At 43.4% G+C, this 23536-nt stretch overlaps 1 protein-coding gene across 1 annotated transcript in view; it reads right to left on the minus strand.

The window, feature by feature from the left end:
* Nucleotides 1-313: 313 nt before the first annotated feature.
* nalf1a (NALCN channel auxiliary factor 1a) overlaps nucleotides 314-23536 on the minus strand; it is a 321419-nt gene continuing 298196 nt past the window's right edge. Inside the window, exon 4 of the mRNA XM_051702545.1 lies at nucleotides 314-5336. Within this exon, the coding sequence (XP_051558505.1) occupies nucleotides 5050-5336 (287 nt within the window). The 3' untranslated portion in view covers nucleotides 314-5049. The remainder of the gene's footprint in view (nucleotides 5337-23536) is intronic.

Consider the following 23536-nt stretch of genomic DNA (forward strand, 5'->3'; position numbering starts at 1 on the left):
AAAAGATAAAGAATGCTGTAAAAAAAAAAATACTGTTCAGTGTTAGATAATGATACATAATGCATTAAATAATCTTAACAAACACAATCTTATTGTAAAGTTTTACCCTTTATGCTTCTGTCTCTTTTGTGATTGCACTGCTCCCTATAATAAATACTGTGCATTAACTTAAGCACAGGATTTGTGTACTTCATCCACTACTGATCAGACACTATTCTAACACAAGTAAAAAAAAACACAGACATCAGTTCTGCAAGAGTTAATATCTCTATTTATTTTTTCTTCGAATAGAACTTTAATAAATGTAGCTGTTTTCATCTAAAAAAGGTCATGACCAGTGAGACTGATTTATAAATATTAATTAAAGTCTTTCTGTAAAAAAAAAAAAAAAAAAAAAAAAAAAAAATCAAAGAGAATTGCTGAACTAAAGCATCTATTGTATGACAATAACTGTAATTTCTAAATATGTCTGTCTGTTTCTTTGCCAGCATTAAAACTCTATAAACTGCAGGCTTCAGTTTCACCCTTTACAGAGCAGGGCAGCATTCAACTACATAAATCACACTTCTTTTGACAAGGGTTAAACAGTAATGTAAATCTTTAAGGCATAAAAAAAACAAAAGAGGCAGAACAACATAAACTAAACAAAATCACAGAGAGACATCAAAGAGGACAGGCTACATTCAAGTAATTATTACAGTCTACATCAGAAGAACAGAGGGAAAATAGGATTAAGACATAGATGGGTTGAAGATGGGGCATGTGAGAAATGACACTGTGGAATCAGACAGATCAAAAGATCCAGGAGAACCAGTTGTTACAAAGAAGAGCTATTTGGATTTTATATGCCAGGTTCAAGTTTAGATTATATAAGTGGTCTTTGATATTACAATGGAGATATAGTGATATAGAATACATTTTGGATAACTAAAAAAATAAATCTCTGATCTTGAAATCAGCATGAAACAGGTTGGTAATTAATAGAGATGCTGGAGAGCATCAGATGAACTACAATATGTTCTATGCAGCTCTTCCAAGATGGACTGTTTACATTCATACATTTTATTTTCTCCTAGTAATCTGTGATAATTCCCTGCCTGTTATCTTCACTTAGATATATAATGATAACTATCTATCATTTATAGTAATAATGATAATTTAGGAGTTAGTGTTGCCTCCACATAGAGTGACAGACATTAATATTATACTGGGAAAGTCTATTTAAGCCTTTGGAGTCAATTGTGCTCATGTTTGCTTCACGATGCAGTAAAAAAAAAAGAAAAACCTTAGTTATGCAAGACTTTGATATGCTATTCTTTGTATGCTTGCCATATGTCTATTACACTGGGTGAAAAAATAATATCTCCATAAAATTATCATTACAACTTAACATAAATTAAGAATAAAATTGATAGGGAAAATTTGATATTTTTTAAGTAAACATTTTACATAATTTGAAGGTGAAAACAGTGGATAAAGCCCAGATTCAAGAACACTTGGTACAGATACAGGTACAATTTAGTAAGACTGACAGAGAAGGTATAGAGTAAAACCAAGAACATTAAATCATCACCTACACAGTTAAATTTACTCTTATGTAGAGACATACAGTGGTGGACAGTGACTCAAAAAAGGAAATAGGCACTTTCCGGGCCAAGATTACATAAAGTATCCTGGACACAAAACAGTGTCCGCTAGTGTCCGTGTCCGTAATATTAATCTGTATGTGACTTCATAGGCATAATTTTTATTTTCCTGTTTTATTAAATATTCTCTTTACTTAGGCCTATTGTTTACTAATATCTCTTGAAATTGCTCATTATACACTACTAAAAATGTAAAGCATTATTTTATAATTAATTGAGTTCTAAATAAGGGTTCGGGAGGAGCTAGTTCATCTAATCCTGTCAATCATGAAGCAAGAGTAAATAAACAGCTTCTTACCTCACCAACGTGACAATTCGTCCGGCGTTTAATAAGTCAAGGATTAAATGAATATGCAAACTTGTAAATATTAGTGTCATTGGTAACACTTTACAAAACGGTTCCATTCGTTAACATTAGTAAATGCATTAGGTATCATGAACTAACTATAAACAATACATTTTTTAACAGCATTTATTAATCTTTGTTAATGTTAGTTAATAAAAATACAATTGTTCATTGTTCGTTCATACTGCATTAATAATGTTAACATATAAAACTTTTGATTTTAAAAATGTATTTACTATATGTTGAAATTAACATTAATTTAAAATAAATGCTGTTAAAGTACTGTTGATTGTTTAATTCATGTTACCTTATGTTGTTAACTAATGTTAACTAAAATTAAAATATAATAATAAAATAATAACTATAAAGAGAATCTCAATAGTTATTTATTTGTAGTTTCCCAAAGAAAGAATTATCCAAAAAAGAGCACTTGGGCAATGCAGTCAAAGGGGTTGGACTTAAGTCACTGTGCATGTCTCTGCAGTCAAGTAACTCTGATTGAACTTTACAGGAATTAAATTAAAACTGGTGAATTTACTCTGTAAACACACACGAAAATAATGACCAAATGACTATTTTGGGTGTACAGGAGTTTACAACGGTTGTCAGAAAAGAATGTCTTGATGAAGGCAAAACAGCACATAAGTTCCTATTAGCCATTACACGCAAACACAGAAGACAACAACCACACAGAAGGAGAAATGTAGAGTAAGCCCTTAACTCCTTCTCCACACACAACTATTTGCTAAGGCCTTTACACAATAGATAGTTTTTTTGTTTTTTGTTTTTGACAGGGAAATTATGGTAAAATGACTATAATTGTGTTAGATAATGATTGAACAGCACACACAGTTTAGCTTTTTCAGTTCCATTTGCATGTGAACTGCAGAAGATAAACTAGTTTCATCTACATATTAAAATGCATGGCATAATTTATATGCACTCAGTGAATGAAGTTATAAAGACTGCTGAACTGCTATGGATGGTGTAGGGACCATATACTGAAAAAATTATGCTTTCACATAACATTTAAGATGTAGTTTATAGAAAGGTTGAGGCGGGTTTTAGCACATTTTTAAATGAATAAAGTGCAAAATAAAATGTATATATATCAATAAAATGTAGAATATATGATAATATTTATCATCCTCCATCTTTACAGGGTTGTGCCAAAACCCTGTTGTTTTGATTATGCTGACCTGTGTATATTTAAATGGGAGTCTCAGTCTAGATGTAGTCTCTCTCTACATCATGACTAAGTCATGTAAATTATATAGTGATATAGATGAAGGCATAAGATCTCTGTAGGCGTTACCACTAACCACACTCTTTCAACTTTCACCTCTGCCATAATGGAGGATGCAAATCACCTGGATATGTTATTACAGGTTTGCATGAATTTGTAGCCGAGACTTTGGAAACAGAAAATTGCATTAAACATCGACATTTGTATTTTAGTCAGCATTTCCAAAACCTATTGTAGAAAAATTTTATAATCTTCGGTTTCTATATAAATGCAAGCTGGTAATCAGTGCTGGATAGTAACAGATTATTACATAATCAGATTAAAAAAATCAAGTACTTGTAATTTGATTAAATTACATTTTAAAATACTCATAATCAGATTACAGTTACGTTTTATGGATTACATCATTACATATTAATCAGGCAAAGGCAGTAAATTGTTAATAATTTATTGTTCACTTCAATTCATCTTCTTTTTTTTTTTAATTCTATATTAGCCTACAGTTGATATACCGAACTGATTGCATTAGTGCGGTACAGTTAGTTTTAGTTTTGCAAATTGCTTTTGTACTTAGCTTTAAATATGCACATGAATGTGCTTTTGCTTTTGTGACAACTTTTAAACCGTTTTTTTTTTTTACAAATATAACTGGTCTGATCTGTTACCACACATGGATGGCATTTGTAACGTCAAAATTGACGGTGTAAGAATAAGTGCCTTTTTTATTTACCTCAGAAACTGACAAATAGTGAGTAAAAATTATCGTATTTTGATCCATTAAGTACGTTTTCTTTAATTCATTTAAGCAACATTGGCAAATTGGTACAAGCTTATCCTACTCAAATGCATATGAAATCAAATAAACATGAATTAATCCAAAAATAATCTAAAGGAAATCAGATTAGATTACTTTCAATATGTAATCAAATAGATTACTTTACTGGCTACAATTTAAACCAGATTACAATTCAGAAGTAATCTACACAGCACTGCTAATTATGTCTGAAGGTGAAGAATAAAAACAAACATTTAAGCAGACCTGTTTAGATGAGATGTCAACTGCCCTGTTTCACCAAAAGTGCTGGTTTTTGTAATATATTTTGTGGCTCTGCTAACATCTGATTATATCTATTTTTCATCACTGTCTTTTTTACCCCTTTTTATTATTTTATAATTTATTCTGAGCATCAGGTCAAAAAACAATGTATACATTTGAAAGAGTAATAGAGAAAAGAAAGGAAGTGACTTGTGAGCGGACAAGTGAATGTGCTATCTGTAGCCTGTCCTAATGCTGTAGTAGTGGTTGATGGGTTTTATGATGTGATGCTCATTCTCAAAATACGCAAAAGAACAACACACAACATACAGTATAAAGATTGAGTTTGGCAGAAACACTGACATCCAAGTTCCATTCCAGGGTGCTCTGAAATCACTGAACAGAAGTCAAACCCTTCTTGAAGTGAAAATAACAGCTGAAACTAAAATAAATAAAAAAAATCTGTTAATCTCCTAGTGCAAAGTGAAATTAAATCTTGTGTGTGTATGTGTGTGTGTTTAAGAAGAGAGTGAGAAGTCTCTGTGGGGGCATGATCTGACTCTTCATATTAATCTCATCTTTTGTCCTCTACTATTCCTGTGTTCTGTTCTCTGTTTTATCCAAACCCAACAAGGTGTTGATGGCAAGTGTGGTTAAGTGTTCTCTGGTTGAGACCCGGTACACTCAGTGTCTCTTTAAGTGAGGGACTTCTTTACTGATGTACGAGGTGTGTTGGAGCATTTGGATTCGCTAGAGTTAGCCCAACCTTGTCCAATCACTCTTCCCTGGGGGGATTGTCATCCAGTGGAAATATGGCAGTCAGGCAGGTGGAGTTTTGATTGGCCGTAATGGTAGCCACAGTGTGAAGAAAAACTAGGACCAGCAAGCAAAGCTTCAGCCGGCCCTGCCCAAGCCGTGGAGCACCCGTGGAGGTCACGGATGTGTGATGGCAGGAAGAGTGAGTTCTTTTTAATGTGCTGCGAGAGCGGTTGATGGACTTCAGGTTCCACCGTACATCACAGCACTCTGGCTCCTGGTTGATGTCTGCATTCTGTGAAAGCCCTGGGGTATATGCAGAAACAGGCACATGGGTTTTGATTAGAAACTCTGAGATTGCATTATAGCATGTCCATCTGAGTGCATTTATGCAATGAAATTAATACTTCTAAAACTCTAAGATGTCTTTATAATAGTGTTAACTGAATATTCATGAAATACAGCTCCATCATGCAATGAAAAGTCTGTGGATGTTTTAAAAGGCATTTAACTACTCCAAGTTTTAAAGGGTTTGTAAAAGGTTCTTAAAAGTTACTAACTGCTCCATCATACACTAAAGAGTTTTTTAAAGATTCCCTCATGTAAAGGTCTTGTGCATGCTTTTATGAATTAAAGGGATGTTCCAAGCTACAGTGTTAAATAAAAAGATGCTTTCATGTGCTCATTAATTGCTCCCTGTTGTGCTGACATTACTGTGATATCTTAAATGCCTTTGCACAAAGGTAACGCGAATGATCACCATTAACACATCCACACCTTTACAATGCCCTTTGCCCATCAGGGATGAGAAGAACTACTTGACAAAACAACCATAAAATGGCCATACGAAAGACAAGCAAGCGAATTTCTCTAACAAACAGATAAAAAAAAGAAAACAGATTTTTTTTTTCTACAAGCTGCAGCAGTGATGACAGGTTTGTTGTTGATTTGCTCAACTAGAAAGAAAACCTTAGAGACACTTCACAAACTTTTTCAGTTCACCTGCTGGACAAGTTGACTGTCAGTATGACCATGTATACACCATTGTCTGAGGGGTGATTAGAAAGAATCGAGTGTAAAAAAATAATATTAACAGTTACAACATATTATAAATTGAAACAATACTGATCATATGCCAATGCCACGCATACTGTATATATATTTGTGCAATATACATTTGTTTAAAATCACTGCAAATTGACTCACAAAATGACTGTTAAAAAAAAGTGGTCATTTGGAAAAACTGGATACTGATTGTATCTTTTTTCATTGTATGTCATCTCGGTTATTACATAACGTCATGGTTACTGGTGTAACCTCCGTTCCCTGATGGAGGGAACGAGACATTGGTGTCGATGTAGTGACACTAGGGGTCACTCTTGGGAGCCCGAGACACCTCTGGTCTTTGATAAAAGGCCAATGAAAATTGGCGAGTGGTATTTGCATGCCACTCCCCCGAACATATGGGTATAAAAGGAGCTGGTATGCAACCACTCATTCAGGTTTTACGCTGAGAAAAATCCGGCCATTTCAGCGGGTAATTCAGCGTTGTGGCAGGAGGGACCAACGTCTCGTTCCCTCCATCAGGGAACGGAGGTTACACCAGTAACCATGACGTTCCCTATCTGTCACTCACACGACGCTGGTGTCAATGTAGTGACACTAGGGGTCCCTATACAAAACGCCACAATGCTGAACTGTGTTACGTGAACTGGCGGTGTGTGGTGGGCAGACTTGCTGTGTGCCTCATAGCCAGCACACCAGGTCGACACGTAACCTCCCCCAACACAGTTATGAGTGTTGAACGGCCCTTTTTGGGGACAAGTCGACTACCCAGAGATAGAGACAGGCTTAACCCAGTCGTGGCCTCTTTCCCCTTCTCTATTTCCACTCCCTAAAAGAGAAGGGGGATTATCCGACTGGGCCGCTAGGTCTAGTCGGGGGGTGTCCCTCCCAAGAGGAGGACACCGCGGAGACCACACCTCGCCCCAAGAGAGGGGGGGATATTTAAGTGGAAGAATACATCACATGGTCTTTCCAACCATGTGGAGAGCCTTCAAGGTAGATCCTGCCCAATTGGGGAGGAGTTACTACAACATGGAGACTGGGGCAGAGGGGCTCTGCCCAAGGAAGACGCAGTTTGCCAGCAGGGAAATTAATTAGCGAAAGATATAGATCGCATGGGGTTAGCCTTACAGGGAACCGCCACATGCGGAGCACCTACCCCAGAACCGGGCTCTTAGTTAGCGCGTGTACTGGGCCGGCAGCGAGTCTCTCCAAAAACTCGACTGCCACAGGGCTCGGAGGAAGTCAACCAGGGAACAACATTTGTGAACACTACTGGGAATTAACAGCGCATGTCTTCAGCTCAAAAGGAGGTGGAAGGCGCTATGTGCAAGCGATACACCCGGCCGGCTATCCCGGGCTTATCCGCTTGTGTTGCGTGCCACTACATGGGACGAAACCGGTTCCACCCAGAGGTTGTAGAACCTTGCAAAGGTGTTGGGTGTTGCCCAGCCCGCTGCTCTGCAAATGTCTGTTAGAGAGGCACCTCTGGCCAGCGCCCAAGAAGCCGCCACACCATGGGTAGAATGGGCTCGTAGCCCTACCGGGGGCAGCATGTTTTGGGTGAGATATGCCATAGTTATGGCGTCAATGAGCCAGTGGGCGATCCTCTGCTTGGAGACAGCGCTTCCTTTCCGCTGTGCACCAACGCAGACAAAGAGCTGCTCAGAGACACTAAAGCTCTGCGTGCGATCCAAATAGATGCGCACCGGACACAGCAACGACAGGGCTGGGTCTGCCTCCTCCTGGGGCAGCGCTTGTAGGTTCACCACCTGGTACCTAAAAGGAGTGGTGGGAACCTTGGGCACATAGCCTGATCGGGGTCTCAGGATCACATGAGAATAGCCCGGACCGAACTCCAGGCACGTTTCGCTGACAGAGAACACTTGCAGGTCACTTACCCTCTTGATGGAAGTGAGCGCAGTCAGGAGGGCAGTCTTCAAGGAGAGTGCCTTAAGCTCGGCTGACTGCAAAGCTCAAAGGGGGCTCTCTGTAGACCTTGAAAAACTACAGAGGTCCGATGAGGGAACGAGGCGCGGCCTAGAGGGATTCAGCCTCCTGGCGCCTCTTAGGAACCTGATGATCAGATCATGCTTCCCTAAGGACTTACCGTCGACTGTGTCATGATGTGCTGCTATGGCAGCAACGTACACCTTCAAGGTGGAAGGGGACAGCCTCCCTTCCAACCTCTCTTGCAGGAAGGAAAGCACTGATCTGACTGCGCATCTCTAGGGGTCTTCCCGACGGGAAGAACACCACTTAGCAAACAGACGCCACTTAAAGGCATACAGGCGCCTCGTAGAGGGAGCCCTAGCCTGAGTGAATGTGTCTACCATCGCAGGTGGGAGGGAGCTTAGGTCTTCCACGTCCCATCCAGGGGCCAGATATGGAGATTCCAGAGGTCTGGGCGCGGGTGCCGGATGGTGCCCCTTCCCTGAGAAAGAAGGTCCTTCCTCAGGGGAATTTGCCCAGGGGGAGCTGTCGCGAGGAGCGTGAGGTCCAAGCACCACGTCTGGGCGGGCCAGTAGGGTACTTACCAGGATGACCTTCTCCTCGTCCTCTCTGACCTTGCACAGGGTCTGTGCAAGCAGGCTCACTGGGGGAAAACGCATATTTGCGAATGCCAGGGGACCAGCTGTGTGCCAGTGCATCTATGCCAAGGAAGGCCTCGGTCAGGGCGTACCAGAGCGGGCAGTGGGGAGGATTCTTGGGAGGCGAACAGGTGCACCTGTGCCTGTCGAATCGACTCCAAATCAGCTGGACCACCTGAAGGTGGAGTCTCCACTCTCCCTTGAGGGTAACCTGTTGTGACGGCGCATCCACCGAAGTGTTGAGGTTGCCCGGGATGCGAGTGGCTTGCAGCGACTTGAGGTGCTGCTGACTCCGTTGGAGGAGACGGCGGGCGAGTTGTGACATACAGCGGGAGCGCAGACCGCCTTGGCGGTTGACATATGCTACCGCTGCCATGCTGTCTGTCCAAACTAGCACATGCTTGCCCTGGATCAACGGCCGGAACCTCCGCAGGGCGAGCAGAATTGCCAGTAACTCGAGGCAGTTGATGTGCCAACGCAGCCGCGGACCCGTCCAGAGGCCGGTGGCTCCGTGCCCGTTGCCAACAGCGCTCCAGCCCATTTTGGAGGTGTCTGTCGTGACCACGACGCACCTGGAGACCAGTTCTAGGGGAACACCTTCTCGTAGAAACGAGAGGTCGGTCCAAGGGCTGAAAAGACGGTGACAGACCGACATAATGGCCATGCGGTGTGTCCCGTGGCGCCATGCCCATCTCGGGACTCGAGTCTGGAGCCAGTGCTGAAGCGGCCTCATATGCATAAACCCGAGCGGGGTGGCCACCGCCGAGGATGCCATATGCCCCAGGAGCCTCTGATAAAGTTTCAGTGGAACCGCTGTTTTCTGTTTGAATGCCTTCAAACAGGCCAGCACCAACTGGGCGCGCTCGTTCGTAAGGTGCGCCGTCAAGGAGACTGAGTCCAACTCCAAACCGAGAAAAGAGATGCTCTGAACCGGGAGGAGCTTGCTCTTTTCCCAGTTGACCCGAAGCCCAGTTGGCTGAGGTGTGAGAGCACCAGGTCCCTGTGTGCGCATAACACGTCTCGAGAGTGAGCTAAGATTAGCCAGTCATCGAGATAGTTGAGAATGCGAATGCCCACCTCCCTTAACGGGGCAAGGGCAGCCTCTGCGATCTTCGTAAAGATGCGAGGAGACAGGGACAGGCCAAAAGGGAGGACTTGTACTGATACGCCTGACCCTCGAAAGTACGCATCCTTCGGGTCTACCGCTGCGAACCAATCTTGATGCCGGATGCTCACTAGAATGCGTCTTTGCTTCAGCATCTTGAACGGGAGTCTGTGTAAAGCCCGGTTCAGTACTCGCAGGTCCAAGATTGGCCGCAATCCACCGCCTTTTTCGGTACAATGAAGTAGGGGCTGTAAAACCTTTTCTTCATCTCGGCTGGAGGAACAGGTTCTATCGCGTCCTTCCGTGGGAGAGTAGCAATCTACGTGCAAGGTAGCAGCGTTTTCGTCTTTCACCAAGGTGAAGTGGACACCGCTGAACCTGGGTCGGATGCCCGGTGAGGTGAATCGCACAGCCGAGTCAGACGGTCCGGACCAGCCCTCGTGACGGACTGGAAGGCGCAAGCCATGTGTCCAAGTTCCACGCAAGGGGGACCAAAGGGACAACGTCATCGGATGTACCGGCAGGTGGAGCCTCGCGGCGGGGTGGAGCTCGAGGTGCCACACCACGTCGTGGCCGTGCTGAGTCTGAGGACATCGAAGCACTTACCTGGCTCCTTGTGACCACCCCCGGAACAGCCTGGGACAGGGGAGGAAGAGGCCTGTCCTCGTGACCCGTGGAGACTGTCACATCGGGGGCGGATTTGTGGCACAGCTGGGTGCTCAGGGCGGGAGACCGCCGCTGGAGCGCCAACCTGCCAAATGGAGTGGTGGACGGTGGTCGTGATGCCAGCCGTACACCGGATACGTGACCCAGGGAACAAGGAAACCACTCTTGCTGAGCTCTTGAGTACTGCAGCCACTTGGGCATGCAGCGCAATTAAATGCAAAAGGTAACAAACAGATAAAGATCTGCATACCAGCTCCAGAGCAGCGGGTTTCGTTGTCACTGGGTCACCTGACTCAAGGGCACTTTGAAGCCTTTCACGGGTTCTGGGCAGCCGTGAGATGGGTGGCGTCTGCTTCCTGCGGTGGGCTCCACGCTGGGGCCAGGCCAAAGGGGCGGGCTGTGGCGGAGCCGGTGCAGTCACCGCAGGGGGACGCCCTTGGCAATAAGTAGATGTGGTGCGGGATCTTGAGCCGCGCCGGGGCAGGATATGCCGGCTAGCATCCATCTACTGCTCTACCATCGAGAACTGCTGGGCAAAGTCCTCAACGGTGTCGCCGAATAGGCCCGCCTGGGAAATGGGGGCAGCAAGGAATCATGTCTTGTCAGCCTCATCCATCTCGACCAGGTTGAGCCAAAGGTGGCGCTCCTGGACCACTAGTGTGGCCATCGTCCACCCGAGAGACCGCGCCATGACCTCCGTCGCTCGGACAGTGAGGTCGGTCGCCGAGCGCAGTTCCTGCATCAATCCCGGTGCAGAACTACCCTCGTGCAATTCCTTTAGCGCCTTGGCGGACTTGCAGGAGAGCCATGGCATGCAGGGCGGAGGCGGCTTGTCCTGCGGCACCGTAGGCCTTGGCCATCAGAGACGACGTAAACCTACAGGCCTATGATGGGGGCTTTGGGCACCCACGCCAGGTAGCGGCGCTCTGTGGGCATAGGTGCACCGTGAGCGCCTTTATCCACTGGGGGATTGCCGAATAACCCTTGGCCGCCCCACCATCGAGGGTAGTGAGAGCGGGGAAGCTGAAAAGATTGGGACCGGGCAGTAAAAAGTGCCTCCCACGACCTTGTCAGCTCTTCATGCACTTCCAGGAAGAAAGGAACAGGGCGGGGCGTGGCTTTGAGTGGCGCCGCGAGCCCAGGAACCAATCACCGAGCCGCAAGGGTTCAAGGGAAGAGCGGTGAAATCCACTCTAACCGACGCTCACGGCTGCCCAGGAAAGCATGTCGTCATCTCAGCGTCAGCCTATGACTGGGCGATCGACCCCGAAGGGAGGAGCCCAGCTGAGGCTTCTGACTGGACGAGCCCACTCTCCGATGCTGCGCTCGAGAGCTCATCACTTTCGCGGGCTCCGAATAAGAGGTCGAACTCGCCATGAGACGAGCCGGCAGACTCACCCGGAAGCCCGATCGCAACATTGCCATGGACTTATTCTCGCAATGAGAACATGACCATCCACGAACGCTGTCTCCGCGTGAGCAGTGCCCAGACACGAAAGACAGTGATCGTGACCGTTAGAAGGCGAGAGATAACGAGCACAACCAGGAATAACACACAATCGGAAAAACATCTTTAAAAAGACGCGTCTTTAAAAAGACGCTCCGTGTGTGCGCTCTTTTAGAGAAATATATATTCTTTTAGAGGGGAAAAATGCTCTTTCAGAATATATACTCTCTAGTTTTTCTGCTGAAGCGCCCAGGGGCATTCTCTGCAGTGCACCAGTGCAGAGGAGGGAGAAGCCGCTGAAATGCGCCGTCAGATCCAGCAGAGGTGAATGAACAGTAGTATTCAGCTCAGTGAGCATGACCGTTCGGCTCCGAAGAGAAAATCTGAATGAGTGGTTGCATACCAGCTCCTTTCATACCCGTATGTTCGGGGGAGTGGCATGCAAATACCACTCGCCAATTTTCATTGGCCTTTTATCAAAGACCAGAGGTGTCTCGGGCTCCCAAGAGTGACCCCTAGTGTCACTACATCGACACCAACGTCGAGTGAGTGACAGATAGGGAACCCTGGTTCCCTGAAAGGAGAGAATGAGACGTGTTGATTGGCTAGTGAAGCCTGGCTATGCTGATGTCATACTCAGCATATAAGCGGGAGTCATCTATATACCATCAGAATTTTCCGACTGAAGGAAGGAGAAGGCATCTCTCAGTCCCTTATATCGAAAAATCAGTAGCTGCGGTAAAGCTATGCAGCATCTTGTTCCTTCCTTTCAGGGAACCAGGGTTACGTACTAAACAAGATGCTCCCTTTCAAGTAGGTAACTTCAATGCTGGGTCAGAAGCTGACAATGTGGGAGCCATATTCAATCACAACGTAGCACTGATCTGCAATGCCTATTAGCCATTACAGGGAAGTCAGTGCATTGCTGGAGCCACTCCTACATTTTAAAATAGGAAGGGAGGTGAGAACAATAAACCAACAGCTCAATGGCAAGACAGAGACACTATCCATGCTTGTTAGTGTAGCAATGTCTCAACACCAATTACCAGTCAGCTGTAATAAGGGCAGCAAAGTGATCATGTGGCCAAGGGCTTTGGTACCATGACACTAGCCGACAGATTAGTGAAACAATGGCTTTTGGGAAAATGACACTAGTTAACAGGGTAGTGAAACATTGGCACATATGCTTTCATTCACACCACTTGTAATGGAGAGATCATTGTTTCTAACACCAATACTAACCAATTGGTCAGTGATCACCCTTCTTCCTCTGTAAAGATTTGTGAAGAGAGGGAAGATACATGCAGGTTATAGAACCTGGAAAAGGTGTTAGGAGAAGCCCAACCTGCAGCCAGAAATATGTCTTCTAGAGACACAACATTTGGCCATGCCCAGGAAGAGGCCATACTCCTGGTCGAATGAGCTCTTATGCCCATTGGGCATTGTATGCCTTGCGAGTCATGTGAGCATAATAGCATCCACGACCCAGTGGGACATTCTTTGCTAAAAGATGGCCAAACATTTTGTGTGGCCTCTGAAGCAAACAAAAAGTTGTTCATATACCCTGAATTGACTCGTTTGTCGATATGCATGCATACTGCCCTCACAGGTCTCACAGGGCAGATCATTTGTAATCTAGTAGCCTTGTCTGACTCAAAGTAAGGAGGAGAGAATAGCTATAGGGTATCAAGTTGAGCCCTAAAGGGGTTGCCAGCACTTGGGCACATAACCATCCCTGGGCTTAAGGATGGCCTTCAACAGGCCTGGTCCAAACACTAAACAGGAGTTCCTGACAGAAAGGGCCTGAAAGTCTCCAATTTGTTTTACTGATGCCAAAGCAACTAGCAGCACAGTCTTCAGTGAGAGTATGTGTAAGCTTACTGTCTCTGATGGCTCAAACTGGGGACATATTTGTGCATCATATACCAGTGCTAAGTCTCAGGCAGAGATGGTAGCGGGTCTAGAAGGTCAAATGTCTCACACCATGCAAGAATCTATTGAGAGGGTGTTGCTTATTGACAAGCCCTCAGAAGTCATGTGTGGTTGCTATGTCAGCGATATTTACTTTTGAACAAGGATGAAGAGAGTCCTGCATCAAACTGCCCTTGTATAAAAGATGGTATTGTCTGCACAGGGTAATGTTTTGGGTCCTCATCCTGAGAGGAGCACCAGTCAGCAAAGTTGCCACTTAAAGGCATACAGCCGCCTCATTGAGGGGGCCCTGGCCTATAGCATGGTGTTTAACACTGGTTGCAACAACCCCATTCTGTCAGACAACCTCCTTTCAGAGCCCAGACATACAGTCTCCACAGCTCTGGCCGAGGATGCCAGATCATGCCTCAAGTTTGCAAGGGTAGATCCAATCTTAAAGGAATTTCCCATGGGGGAGCATCTACAGCTCTACCACATTGGATATCAGTGGCTATTGGGAAAATTTGGGTCGCATGGTTCAAAATTGGGCACTTTGACCGTAATCCTTTTTGCCGATTTATGTGCCACTGGCGATTGACACACCTTTACGGTTAAACATCTAATATTTGCTAGCATGTAGGTGACCATGTTGCAAAGTGTGATAAGGGACCCTCTGGTTGAGCCAGCACTGGAGAGGTCTCATCCGTAGCAAGCCTAGCAGGGTGACGGCGGCTGCAATGGCCATCAAGCCCAGCACTTGCTGGCACTGACGCAACTGAAGGGTTCTCTCCAGCTTGACCTTTGTCAAGTGTTGGAGAATAGACACAATGGATTTGTCAGACAGGTGCCAACATGGTACTAAGTTGAGTTTCATTCCTGAGAAAGAAATTTGCTGACTGACCCCCCCCCCCCATCTCTTTGTCCAGTTGTTCTTGAGGCCCACAGTTGTCTTTGCATTCACACTTGTACCATCGATTGAGCTATTAGTAACCAAATGTTGAGATAATGCAGGGTTGCTCGGCTGCAGTGGAGTGAGCACTTCATCTACACATTTCATACATGTGTGAAGGCCAAGAACAACTTTAAGAGAAGGACAGTGAACTGGAATGCAGTCCTCTTGAAGATTAATCTCAAGAATGGCCAGCAGAAAGGGGATATCTGCACATATGAGTCCAGCAAATCGCTTGACATAACCTGCAGCTTGTAGAATGGAGACTGTCAGTGTCCAATTCAAATCACCTCAAGTCCAGTATGGGCCACAGCCCACTGAACTACTTGGTTAAAGAAGCTATTCTGTGCCTCGCATGCCAGTACTTCCTCTATCGCATATTTGGCAAGGAGGTATTGTACCTCTGAGCATTAAATCGTCAAGTCCTGCACCGTACATTGGAGTACACAATGGCATTGAGGTTAGGCGGTTGCCTTGCGAACCAAAGCACATAGCCATGTTTGATTGTGCTCGAACGTCATTACCCATTGTGGGGTGGGGGGTCATTCAGTGCAACCAATTTGGCTCAGCTGGATATCTGATTACTTTTGTGAACATGTTTGTGCGTCATGCAGTCACTACCAGGGGCCTCATGTCTAAAACTCTGCTTAGAGTTCTTCCTAAAAGTATGCGTAAGCACAAAATCAGATTTTGTGTACGCACCAAAAAAATCTGATTTATAAAACCGTACGTACGCCAGAACCTGAGCATAGTTCCCTTAATAAATCCTGTCTAGCGGAAGATTGCGCGTACATGCACGTGATTCATTCCCCACTCCGTCTCCTCCCCAAAATAACCATATATGGAGTGTACAATGGCTGTTTTTAATATGCATATCCTCATCTGCATAAAATTGCCATATGCATTTCACCATCCAGACACGTGATTACTGCATTTAACGGTACGAGAAACTGTATTATAAGAAATAAGACTGTAAATGCCACATATAAAGTTAGATACTGCACCTTGAAGAAACATAATTTTATTAAGATATGAACTTGTTTTCAAAGAATATATCTTGAATATCTCTTGGCAAAATGTTTTTAACTTTGCAGACATAAATCTAACCTAAGCAATTTTGCTTCTTAGAAAACATTTTAAATCATTTTAAGGGTGTTTTTATTATTTAAGTTAAAAATGTATTACTGGAAACAAAATGAAAATTATTACAATTCTTGTGCAGCATTGTCTGATATCATCGCATTACTAATATTTTATATTTGACTGGTATTTTATATTCAAAAAACAGCTGAACGGCATATGTACTTTTCATAATGTTTTTATTAGACTAGATCGGGTTTCATTGCGATGAGGGTCAGGATGAATTGGAGCAGGCAGCACATTTGATGCACATTTTATGTGCATTTCTGTACCTGTTTGCAGCTGTTCAATACTGTTTCTGATTAGACATGTCTCTCCAATGGTCCATTCGACTACCGAATGTGGCCAGCAGTGCCTGTCTTATAGCTACAGTTTTACTGAGCCATTAAACATCAAGTGCGCATCGCATAACAGATAATCTTTATTCAAAGGCTGTACTTTTCTCAGTACATGATTGTAATAGAATGGAAAATATGTCAAATTAAGAAATCTTCGCTGTCATTTTTAGTTAGGCCTACTCTGTATGGTCCTTCTGTATGGGAAAGTTCTCCAAACGCAGTGCATCCCAAACCAATATTTCCCTTTTACAGCTTATATCTGAATGCCTTTTCAATTAGTTTCATAAAAATAATATAGGCGACTATTGGCTTGATAACGTTTACTTCTGTTTCAAGAGCTTAACTAAACCCTTTTTTATTCTAACTGTAAATTAAATGAAAATCAGAGTTTATAATCAGTCTGTTCAGTTCATTATTTGTCCAGCTGGAGTCGCCAATTCACACACACCAGTTAAAGAGTGCGCACGCACAGTCAAGATTGTCCAGATGGTGCGCAAATATTTATATTACATTTATTTTGTATAAATCCTGACATGTTCATGGGAAATTGCTTACGCACATTTCAATGCCCATTTTGTGTGTACGCAACATTTCTACATCAGGCCCCAGATCTGTCTGTTGCGCTGGGACATGGGAGACTTCTGGCATACCGTCAACAGCAAAGACTGAACAGTGTTCTTGTCCCCATCATACAACTGTGGGGAAAGCAAGAGCATTGCCCTAGAAATGCAGAAGAAACTGCTCCACAAGGTCTATCCAGCATGTTTGCCTCGTGCATATGCAACTAGGTCTTAAGTTCGTCTTGCGACATGGCAGTTTTCTTGCTTTAATGAGCATGTTCCGCTCCAGGTTGTTTTGACTGCACTCACTGGTGCAGTCAAAACAACCTGGAGCTGAACATGCTTAAAACAGTGGAGATGATAGAGGACTTTAGGTGGAACACCCCAACATTGACCCCGCTCACCATTCTAAACAGTACTGTGGCAGCAGTGGAGTCATTCAAGTTCCTGGGCACTATCATCTCACAGGACCTGAAGTGGGAGACCCACATTGACTCAAAAAAAAAGGCCAAGCAGAGGTTGAACTTCTTTCACCAGCAGAGGAAGTTCAACCTTCCACAGGCACTGCTGATACAGTTTTACTCAGCAAGTCTGTCCTCTGCACTTCAATAACTGTCTGGTTTGGTTCAGCTACAAAATCAGACATCAGAAGACTACAAAGGACAGTTCAGACTGCTGACAGGATTATTGGTTGCCTCCTGCCCTCCCTTCAAGAACTGTACACTTCCAGAGTGAGGAAAAGGGCTGGAAAAATCACTCTGGACCCCACTCACCCAGCCCACTACCTTTTTGAACTCTTGCCTTCTGGCAGGCGCTACAGAGCACTAAGCACCAGAACCATCAGGCACAGGAACAGTTTTTTCCCTCAGGCTATCCATCTCATGAACTGTTAAAACTGCCCCATTGAGCAATAATTATGTGCAATGCACAGCTTAGTCTATTTATATTTATCTAACATACCCTACCTCTTCAGCCATACGTTCCCTTGCATCTGTATATAATAGATTTGTATTTGTATTTGTACAGACGTATATATACGTATTTTTTATTTGTTTTGTCTTATTGTGTATTTCTATATATACTTATATTTTCTATTCACTTTTTTGTTTATTATTATCTCTGTCTTTTTGTTGTATTGTTTGTGCACTGGAAGCTTCTGTCACCAAGACAAATTCCTTGTATGTGTAAGCATACTTGGCAATAAAGCTCATTCTCATTCTGAAATGACCTGTGTCATGTAACAAACTCATTCCCGGCTTAAAACTGCGAGGAGATCAAGTGGGCTGCTTAGATGACACCTAAAATCTGTGTTGTGACACAGCCAACTTCTGGCATGGTGTCAACAACAATAAAAACAGGGCTATCCATCCTGTATTACTGCAAAGATGTCACACTTGTTCCCGGCTCACAACAGCAGGGAAGTGAGAAGTGAATTTGAATTTGTATGCGAGTCTAAATGGCAACCAAGTTGAGTTTCATTCTTAGGAAGGAAATTTACTGACTGGGCACCAACACGTTCTTAACCCTTTTTTTAGGGCTCAAGTGAAAACTTTAAGCAACTTCAAGAGACCACTTTGTGCTATTTGCCACCCTTTGGGAAAAAGACAGCGAGCATCTTACCTGAGTGCATATATGTTCCACTAATGAGAGCCCAGCGAGCAATCCATGTCCGTTGAACATGATCGAATCATGCGTGCCAGCTGTGGGGCGCAGACTGCCACGTTTAGGTGAAGCCACTTCATATGTTGTAAAAGGAGGCACGCAAAGCAATAGCCGGCACAAACCCTCCTATAACCTCCATGCTCTGTATCCCATCCTCTCGCGTATCACTGATATGGTCCTCGAGAGCATCAGAGGAGAGACAGCAGGAGGAGAGGGGAGTGGCTTTGGCTTTCAGAACAAAAGTGAGCTGAGAGCGAAGGTGTTGACTTTCATGTGTTCTTCATGAACACAATCAATCTCAGCAAGTGTTGTGTCAGCGAGGGCTCTGCCCAAGCTATATATAGCACTTGTACTGAATAGGCAAACTGCTTAATATGGAGGAAAAAGGAGGCTTGAGCCTGTGAGATACCCTCCTAATATCTCTGTGCTCTATATCCCTTCATCTTGTCCCTCGGGAGCCATAGTGGAGCAAGTGGGAGGAGAGAGGAGCGGCTTCGACTTTTTGAATGACAGTGAGCCACTAAAGCCAAGCGACATGAGTTTTCATACGCTCACATTGAGCTTAATCAGTCTCAATGAGCACTGTTAGACAACAGCAATCCAGCCTTCAGCCAGAGGGATATTTTGCTCAAAAGTGGAAACTTGTGAAACTTTTCCATCTTTAAAAAAAATAAATAAAAATTAAGTGGCTCTTTTAGTTTTCTTCAACATACTGTTTTAAGAGTGCAATTTGAACACACTGCAAACCCGGAAGAATTTTTAAAGAGGTGCTTTTTTGCTGGCCCATGCAGGGAGAAGAATATAACTCATTCCCACTGACCAGGTGCAGGAAGCTCAGCAAAGCATTGGTTTAGGGTTCCAGGTACTTGAGAGATGTCTCCGGTGCCCTAAAAGAGAAACATTCTGATGGTATGAAGCTGACTTCCGCTTAAATGCTCACTATAACTTCAGCATAGGCAGAGCTTCAAGCGCTACTAGCCAATCAAATTGGCATGATGGAATAGGGTTCCAAGGACACCACCCCCCTGCATGGGGGTGTTCATTTTAATCGTGGCGATGAAATAGTGGCGAAAATTCATGTTTGGTGTGCAAAGGCCTTAATGCTGAATAAAGTTATCCCCATTTAATGGTCAGCTCGTAGGTAATTTGAAAAGATGAGAGAGATTTTTAACAGCTTTTAAGCCTAAAGAGCTCTCACTAAAAATAATTTGCCTCTCTTTTTTTAGGCTGTGTTTACACTGTCACAAAAAAAAATCAGATTTTCTACTCGCATCTGACACAGATTGGATATTGTTGCACACATGTAAACAGAAATATCAGTGCGAGATCAGATTTTTTCGCATCCGATCTGAGCCTCTACCAAATGTGGTTTTAAATCAGATATATATCCAATATTTGAACATCTGACTTATGTCCAAACACGCATATCTGATTCCCCTAGGCTTTTCTTAATGGTGTGTCCTTATAAAGCAGATGTGCCTGTAGGCGTTCACACAAAAACTAAAATCTTCTCTTGTTGAGGCAGAAATTGTGTACCCACTCCGTTGTCAAACGTGTGGACTGTCCCACAACTCATGACTTCTAGCCCTATTCACACAGGATTCCTTTTACATGGGGATGCGGGGTAATGTAATAAATACCTGGGCTTCTCAGTAATTTTAATCCCGTGCGAATCAGTCATGTCAGTAATTTTCCCAGACTTTTTCTGGACCGCGCATTCCTGCGCCGGTAAAAATTGCAGCCTGTAAAATGACGTAAAAATAACCTCTGGTAATATTAATCCAGTATGAACAGACATGTTAAGCCTGCACTACGTAACTTTGTGCTCTCTAGCGACATTTAAAATTGCAAGCAAATTGCGGAATAATACATTACATCGGTCGTGTCCTGGCACTGCTCGTCTGGCGGATGAATCTCCCCATTTGAGCTTATCTGGACATCGCCTGTGTGTGATCATGACTGGAGCCGGAGTCATAATGTGCTATTTTCATGTTGCTATTATGTTATATGATTAAACATTTGAAACTAAAATATGACTTGCTTTGATGAAGATAAACAACACTCTTATTTACATATCTGAATGAATTTAACACTTTACTCGCTTTTCTAACACTACACTCAAAGCAGTGTATTAGAGAACAGGGGACTCTCTTCAGCCACGAGAAGTATATCTTAATATGATTATTCAAGTGTTTTATCTTCTATTAATGTTTGAATTGTACTACCGTTTTCAATGAGGTTAAACTCATGATATGGCTGATTCAAGTTCAATAGAAGAATTTATTAATTTTATACTATATTGTCCAGCCTCAGTTACTACAATAGCATATCTACGCAATGCACACAATAACACCATAAACCAAAACACATAAAACAAGAATTCAATAATGATGGGGATAAAATATACTTTATTAAACATAAAAATAATATGCTTAAATATGCAATATAACAATTACATTTCAGAAGTCATCAATATTAAACATGTCACAGTAACTTCACCAGACAAAATAGATACATCGCGATCGGTAAACACACAAGTAATGTTCGATTCATAAAAGCATGACAAGCAATATAACGTCCTGGTTACTTCCGTAACCTCCGTTCCCTGATGGAGGGAACGAGACCATGTGTCGATGTAGCGACACTAGGGGTCACTCTTGGGAGCCCCAAACATCTCTGCTTTTTGAAAAAAGGCCAATGGGAATTGGCGAGTGGAATTTGCATGCCACTCCCCCGGACAAACGGGTATAAAAGGAGCTGGTATGCAACCACTGATTCAGGTTTTGTGCTGAGGAGCCGAGACAAGGTCCTGGCCATTTCAGTGGGTAGTTCAGTGTTGTGGCAAGGAGGACACAATGTTTCGTTCCCTCCATCAGGGAACGGAGGTTACAAAAGTAACCAGGACTTTCCTGAAGGGCTTTACTGGTTGTTTAGATCAATGTTACTATCAGAAATAATAAATATTTCATTAGTTATTAATTAATATTTAAATTAATTAATTGAATCTAACTCATTAAAACCTCATATGGGGCTCCAGTAAATGTAGTGCGCTACGTTTAGGAGTGGGTTTGGTTATTAGCAATAATTAATAATTATCAAAGATAATTATTAATTATTAAAATCAATAGAACATTGATGAGAATCAATGTTAGCTTTTTTAACATTATTTAAAATTAACACTAGCTTATTGATCATTCAAACTCAACAATCATCAAAGATAATTATCAATTATCAAAAATCAACAGAATATTAATAAGGATTAACATTGATGGGGCACCACCCTGGAATCAGGGACTAATAACCAGATAGTATAACAGTCTCAATATTAGATTGTTTTCTTAGGAAAATCGACATCCGAAGAATATCGATTTTCGGAAAATAAAAATGAATGAAGGCTTGAATCCGAGCACTGACATCTGGGCACATGACACAGGCATATGCAAAACAAACCAAAACACTTCTCTTTGTAATATAAACAAAGTTTATTTATGCAGTAATATCAATTAATAATTAATACAATGCAGTCAATAAACTTCCGACTTACAACTACAAACTAAACAGTGATATGATTAGATATGGAAATAAAAATAATCCTATAACACATGAGGGTGTGTGTGTGTGTGAGTGAGAGCGAGTGTGTGTGTGTGTGTGTGTGTGTGTGTAAGGAGGGACGCGCACAAAATGGCGGACGTAACTCTCGTGGAGAGTATGTCATGCGAGACTTCTGGCTAGGGAATATGGCCGCGAATGTGGGCGGAGAGAAACCATTCAATGGCGTCTACCAGTTACCGCGTGTATCCGCTTGTATGATAGCTACGACAAAGCTGAGCTTTAGCAGGAAGCTATCTATGAGTCGCGCGCACACGTGTGTGTGTGTGTGGTTAGTACGAGAGAGAGAGAGAGAATTAAGTGACGGCCCCAAAGCCGATTTCGCGATCATAGGAGAGAAAGCAGCTGTTAGTTTATCACTCAGAGACGCGGTGGACGGCTCGTAAACAGTCACGCGTTCTTTGATTCTTTAATGGATAAACTCAGTTTGCCGGTCTCACCCGCGATGGCAGAAATGCACAACAGCCCACTGTGGTTGGACCACAATACAACAAATCTCATTCGTGATTATTAATACCCTGAGTATTAATAATGAGCGGACATGGCAGTCCATAAACTGTACAAGCAAAAACCTTGAAACACAAGAATAACACACTATACTATTCTATCTCTGCCCAGACGTAAACCTCTTACTTGAATTGCATGAAGATGCAGAATGTGTGTTCATCCATCCTTTAACTCAGACTCGGTTCCTCGAGGCTCGGGTGATGACGGGAGGCCGTTTCCTCGCTCTGTCGGCAGGCGCACGGCTGCTGATTCTCGGCGGGCTGGTGGAGAAATCAGAAATGTCGACTTGATTGAAGATGGAAGAGAAATCTTTAATCTCTACACTTCAGCAGGCAAACGGATGAAGATGAGGATTGCTCAGCGGTCTCCTTCGGATCTGTTAGAGTGTTCAGTTGAACACAGAGTAATCTCAACTCGTCCAGCGAGATGGAGATTGTATGGCCACAGTTTCAAGTCAGATGTTACTTCCTTGTGACACGAGGTTGCACCTGAGAGCAGCGATGAGCTGCATCTACCCACTGCAAGCAAAGTTGCTGGAAGCAAATCCCGGAAGCATTTCAGGGGTATTTCTACTCCTGATGATGTCATGGTTTAAGGGACGTTCTGTTGTGTGCCTCATCCAATAGGAGTTGAGAGTTCGATCCTTTAGTGAGCAAGGCTTCATGGGATTTCTAGTCTGTTTTGGACTCCATTTGTTTGATTTTGCCATAGTTTTTATCAGTAAGATTTACGACTTGGTATGTGGGGGCCTGAGTTCGGTTTTATGACTGTGTTAGGCCTGCCTTTGTCTTCTATCTGAATACATGAGGCCCAATATTCCCCCATTTGGTCTGAAGAGTTGGTTGTTGTCCAGCATCTTTAGAGCAACTGAAGGGCTGAACAGTTCTTGTCGGTTCACAGTAACCTGTGGGTTACGCCATCCATATATTCCTGATAGGAAAGAAAATGGATGCACA

The sequence above is a fragment of the Myxocyprinus asiaticus genome, chromosome 7 (assembly GCF_019703515.2).
Source record: "Myxocyprinus asiaticus isolate MX2 ecotype Aquarium Trade chromosome 7, UBuf_Myxa_2, whole genome shotgun sequence".
Taxonomy (NCBI): Eukaryota; Metazoa; Chordata; class Actinopteri; order Cypriniformes; family Catostomidae; genus Myxocyprinus; species Myxocyprinus asiaticus.